Genomic DNA, 6,000 nt, shown 5'->3' with positions numbered 1-6,000 from the left:
GTTGCTTTTTATTCAACAAATTGTGTAGTCTTCCTGTTTCTCTTCTTCTTCTCTGGTTATGTGTCAGCTATTTAACTCAACATTGCCCCCAGTGGTTTTGGGTGGTATTGCTCCATTTTCTGCATCAGCTCCCTAAAAACAGACCAAAATATGTGCAAAACCAACGCAGAAGATGACAGAAACTGTCCGAATCCGTCTTCTGCATCCAGCATAAAAGAGGCTTTCAGGTGACGTCGGAACTACGAGGTCTGCATCGCCCTCTGGTGGATGTGCTGCTGAACAACCATTTCCGCCTACAGGATACATGGAAGCATGGAATAAACGTTGCTGTTTACGCATGTTACGGGAACATCACTGGATAGTAAATCTGCTTTGATAAACAAACATCTACACATAGTTTGATGCATCTGGTTCCCGATGGCATCTCCGAAGAGAAACTCTTCAACACGTTAATTTTCCAAACACGTTGGACCAGAAAGCTTCTCGATTCTTCGCCTCCATCTTCACATCGGACCCATCGATCCTCCGTCTTCACATCGGACCCATCGATCCTCCGTCTTCACGTCGGACCCGTTGATCCCGGATCACAGGAATAAGATTCACATGAATGATGTTTCAAGTTAGAGAGGATAAGAGAGTCTGTTTGGTGGTTTGGGTCCAGTTTCACCCGAACCGTTCTCGGACCAGCATCATGAGCTTCTTTTTGCCCTTGTAGATCTGTTTCAGGTTGTCTATGAAGTGGGTGAACTGGATGAGTCCGTCGTGTGCCATCAGAAACGTCTCTCTGGCTTTGCTCAGGAACTCGATGAACTCGCTGTAGTGGCGTGGGCTGATGTGCGTCAGCCGTGAGTGCGTGGTGTTGATGTAGGCCCCGATCGTGGCGTCCAGTAGCTGCCTGAGCGGAGCTTTGTCCAGAGACATCAGCTTCCCAGAGTTCCTTCGGCTGTGCAGCGCCACCATGCCCGGCGTTGTTAGCGTGCACCGTCGCAGAATGTCCGACAGGACGGTGGCACACTTGACGCTCTTCACCACCAGAGGAATGACGGCGGCCAGCTCGTTCTTGCCCAGCGAGTGACTGAGGGCGCACGCCCAGAGCACGTCGTTGATGGCGGGGTGCGTGTCCTGGTTGTAGCTGAGGTTCAGGTGCGTCATGGCTAACGTTGCTAGTTTGTACGCCCTCATGGGATAACCGCGGTGCTCCATGTAGCGTGCTATCGTAAACAGCTGAGTGTAGTTCATCCCGGTGGCGGCGGCGTCCAGGACGATCTGATAGGCCGTCTCGAAGGCGACATGGTCCTTCTCACAGAGCGTCAGAGCCGACAGGGCGCAGTTCTGGGGGTCCTTCATGGCGCACTGCAGGGCCAGGGTACGGGCGGAGTTGGACAGGTTCTCCTGCTGATGGCAGTCCAGACGCAGGCGCACGATGGTGCTGTTGGACACGATGGTGCTCGCCACCACGCTGGTGGCCTCCGTCGGGGTGAAGAGCGTGAACCAGTTCTGCATGATGCTGTCCAACGCGAACACGCCTGCAGAGAAAAGAAAAGAAATGCTGGAAGCTTCTTTAGAGGAAAATCTGCTTTCTGTTCGCAGCTTGTTTACATTTCTTTACTTCCTGCTTCTTCCTTCGTCTTCCTGCTACTATCTACCTGCTGTCCTCACTGCAGCACCTCCACCTCAGCTGCATCCCAAACGTCTTCTTGGCTTTATTCCAGCCATAGAGGATCATTATTTTCCTGCTTTTCTCATCACTTGTTGATCTTTGGCTGCTCCTGATTGGACGTTACCGTCGGTTTAAGTTCTCTGATTGGTGGAAAGTCTGACAGGAAGTGTCTTCATCATCATGTCCAGGTGAAAATAGAGGTCTCTTAGCAACATGGTAGTGATGGTGATGAAGATGTGATAAATAATGGTGGATTTACCATCTAGAGTCTCTGAATAAACACTACATGTTGTGTCTGGTAAAAGTTAAACAGAAAAAAATCTGATTGCAGAAATTAAGACTTGTTTTATATATAAAGAGACACCAAACATAGCTGAGAAAGTGATTAAATACTGTTCAGGTTTTTTCAGTTGTACAAAATATTTATTTAATTTTTTTTTTGTTTTGTTTCTTTTTTTCTATTTATTACCAATTTTACTTACTACTTACGTTATTTATATTCATTTTAATTGATAATGCAGATTTTTATAATTTTACAATTAAAAAAAAAAATCATTTATTCACTATTATGATAATTTTATTATTTTATGACATTAAATATTTATAATTAGTTATTCCTTGATTTATCTTTTCTCAATTTTTATTTACTATCATATATGATGTATTTATTCTATTTTTAATAAATAATTTCTGTAATTCTTAATTTATTAATTTGCCTGTAATCTTTTTTCTTCTTTTTTTTCTTTTAATATTTAGTGTCCTCATTTGTTAGAAAAACAAGAATAGCTGCAGCCAATCATAAATAAACTTAAGCTGCTTTTTTTGTCTGGGAAATGTATTTTCTACTTTCCTGACATAACGGTGGTCTCGGTAGGGGATGAAATTATCTGAGGATTAAACAAGCAGATGTAAAGTCTCCATGGTGGACGTCTGACCTACAGAAGGAGGTAAATTTAATTCTAGCAGAGAAGAAGTCTGAACACGACAGCTGGAAGTGGCTCTTAGCAGAACACGGTGAACATTCATCCGTCTCCCTCCTCGTACGCAGAAACGACCAATCGGACCAGAAAGTTCTACAAATTCTTTTAACCTAATTGGATTTTCTGTCTGACATTTTGTGACGTCGTCTGTCTGCATCGGCCGCTGGAAGATTCTCAATGAATCCATTCAGACGCTCAGGAACAGGGACTCCTTGTACCCCCAACATCCATCTGAACTCATCTGGGAGGGGGTTTCCCTCCGGACGCCACTTCCTGTCCACTTCAGAGACTTCAGTATTCAGGTCCAAACACAACGACCCAGTCAGACCCCCCCCTCGCAGACCCCTAAAGGTCACAGTGGGTCCAGCCAGTTTCTACAGAGTCTCGTGTTTTAGAGGATTTGTTGACTGTTTTTCTGCTCCGGCGGAAACTTTTCCGTTTCGTCCTTGAAGCAGCAGCAGAAAAACGTTTCCATGATATAAAACAGACCAGATTTTAGGGGTTTCACGGAGAACAGAGACGTCTGTAGCGTTCTTCGTACACGCCAGATCGTTCAGGTTTCAGAGCTGTTGGTGGGCGTGGCTTGTGCCAGGTATCCAGGTGCCGTTGATTCAGGAGTCTCCACGGCGTTCTTCCTCTTTTCTCTTCCTACTTTCTGTAAAACTGCATTTTCCTGTTTGCTGTGAAAGATGGAGGTCTAGATTCGCGTCTCCTCCGTCTATTCTTACCGCGCCGTCTTTCCCTGCAATGAACGGGTCATGTGACCTCCTACCTCACCTAAACATGGAAGTGTTTCCGTCACACCTGTGAGATAAACTTCTGGATGAAAATGTCTTAAAAACCACTCGATGAGGTTCCAAATGTTTCCATCAGCAGCTTTTCACTGCAGCTCGAATAAAAACTGGCATCTCGCTGGTGTTGCTCATGGTGGAGAGGTTGGAGTCTGACTGAGCCGGTGTGGCGACAGGTGTCTGTCATACAGGTAACGGGCTGCAACAGGTGTGATTGATCCAGCTGGAGGATCAGAGAGCTTCTGAAAGAGCAAAGGGTCTGCCAGAGCCGAGATTCCTGGTTGACTGAATGCAAAATAATCGTTTAAAATCATGCAAAGTTTCCAGAATTGTTTTTGATTCTCTCAGCGGATGCAGACCGACGATGGAAAATAAAGATCAAATATATCAATACTTTATCATAAATAAATTAAGTTTAAAGATTGTATAGGTACACATATTAAATAAAATGTGTATTAAATAAATATGTAAAGACAAAAAAAACATTAAAATGTCTAAATAATAAATACATACATTAGGTTTATTTCATAAATTTGTATTTAAAATAATTTTATTATATTTTATGTTTTTAGAGAAAAAAGTAAGATTAAAATATTCAAATCAAATGAATAAAAATAAAATAATCTCAATGTTTAAGTGATGCTGAGGATGCTACGTCCACCTCGGTATTATTTGTTGATGTTAATTTAAATATATACATATTATTGTTAAAGTTCAGAGTGTACACAGTATATGTTGTATTTGTGTATATATTAGTTTTATTAGTTTATCTGATCGGTTTATTTGGGGTTTGCAGAACAACGCTGATGATTTTGCGATGTCGGCTTCTGTGAAGGTGATTGTGGAAAGGAAGAATGAATTGAACAGAAATATCATTCAGACTTCAGTATTTTTCTCCACAAACGTCAGACTGTTGGATCATGAACTGAAAACATCTTGACTGACGCAAAGCGAAACCTGGAATGTGTGATTGATCCGTGATCATGCTGTCATGTCACCCCTCAGACCCTCCACAGACCAGATTCCACCATCACAAGCTTTTCTCACCGACTTCCGTGGCGCAGGTGACGAGCCAGCGCACCATCTCCCTCCTCCTCCAGTTCAGCGTGGACAGCGTCATCCTCATCACCTGCCAGACAGACGGGGTCAGACGGGGTCAGACGGGGTCAGACGGGGACAGACGGGTGTCAGACGGGGACAGACGGGTGTCAGACGGGGACAGACGGGGTCAGACGGGGACAGACGGGGACAGACGGGGTCAGACGGGTGTCAGACGGGTGTCAGACGGGGTCAGACGGGGTCAGACGGGGACAGACGGGGTCAGACGGGGACAGACGGGGACAGACGGGTGTCAGACGGGTGTCAGACGGGTGTCAGACGGGGTCAGACGGGGTCAGACGGGGACAGACGGGGACAGACGGGGTCAGACGGGGTCAGACGGGTGTCAGACGGGTGTCAGACGGGGACAGACGGGGTCAGACGGGGACAGACGGGGTCAGACGGGGACAGACGGGGACAGACGGGTGTCAGACGGGTGTCAGACGGGGTCAGACGGGGTCAGACGGGGACAGACGGGGACAGACGGGGTCAGACGGGGTCAGACGGGGTCAGACGGGGACAGACGGGGACAGACGGGTGTCAGACGGGGACAGACGGGGACAGACGGGTGACAGACGGGGTCAGACGGGGACAGACGGGGACAGACGGGTGTCAGACGGGTGTCAGACGGGTGTCAGACGGGTGTCAGACGGGTGTCAGACGGGGACAGACGGGTGTCAGACGGGGACAGACGGGGACAGACGGGGTCAGACGGGGTCAGACGGGGACAGACGGGGTCAGACGGGGACAGACGGGGTCAGACGGGGTCAGACGGGGTCAGACGGGGTCAGACGGGGACAGACGGGGACAGACGGGGACAGACGGGGACAGACGGGGTCAGACGGGGTCAGACGGGGACAGACGGGGTCAGACGGGGTCAGACGGGGACAGACGGGGACAGACGGGGTCAGACGGGGACAGACGGGTGTCAGACGGGGTCAGACGGGGTCAGACGGGGACAGACGGGGTCAGACGGGGTCAGACGGGGACAGACGGGGTCAGACGGGGACAGACGGGGTCAGACGGGGACAGACGGGTGTCAGACGGGTGTCAGACGGGGACAGACGGGTGTCAGACGGGGACAGACGGGGTCAGACGGGGTCAGACGGGTGTCAGACGGGTGTCAGACGGGGACAGACGGGGTCAGACGGGGTCAGACGGGGACAGACGGGGACAGACGGGTGTCAGACGGGTGTCAGACGGGGACAGACGGGGTCAGACGGGGTCAGACGGGTGTCAGACGGGGTCAGACGGGGACAGACGGGGACAGACGGGGTCAGACGGGGACAGACGGGGACAGACGGGTGTCAGACGGGTGTCAGACGGGGACAGACGGGTGTCAGACGGGGACAGACGGGGTCAGACGGGGTCAGACGGGGACAGACGGGGTCAGACGGGGTCAGACGGGGACAGACGGGGACAGACGGGTGTCAGACGGGTGTCAGACGGGTGTCAGACGGGGACAGACGGG

At 49.4% G+C, this 6,000-nt stretch overlaps 1 protein-coding gene across 1 annotated transcript in view; it reads right to left on the bottom strand.

The window, feature by feature from the left end:
* Window positions 1-499: 499 nt before the first annotated feature.
* The window catches only part of LOC306768302 (zinc finger SWIM domain-containing protein 6-like), a gene marked incomplete at its 5' end in the record, with an annotated part of 67,523 nt that continues 62,022 nt past the window's right edge, over window positions 500-6,000 (bottom strand). Inside the window, 2 exons of the mRNA XM_079256606.1 lie at window positions 500-1,526; window positions 4,479-4,560. Coding sequence (XP_079112732.1) covers window positions 664-1,526; window positions 4,479-4,560 — 945 coding nt within the window. The 3' untranslated portion in view covers window positions 500-663. The remainder of the gene's footprint in view (window positions 1,527-4,478; window positions 4,561-6,000) is intronic.

The sequence above is a fragment of the Telmatherina bonti genome (genome assembly GCF_933228915.1).
Source record: "Telmatherina bonti genome assembly, chromosome: 17".
Lineage (NCBI taxonomy): Eukaryota > Metazoa > Chordata > Actinopteri > Atheriniformes > Telmatherinidae > Telmatherina > Telmatherina bonti.
Note: the sequence above shows the minus strand (reverse complement) of the source record. Positions and strands in the feature narration are given on the sequence as shown.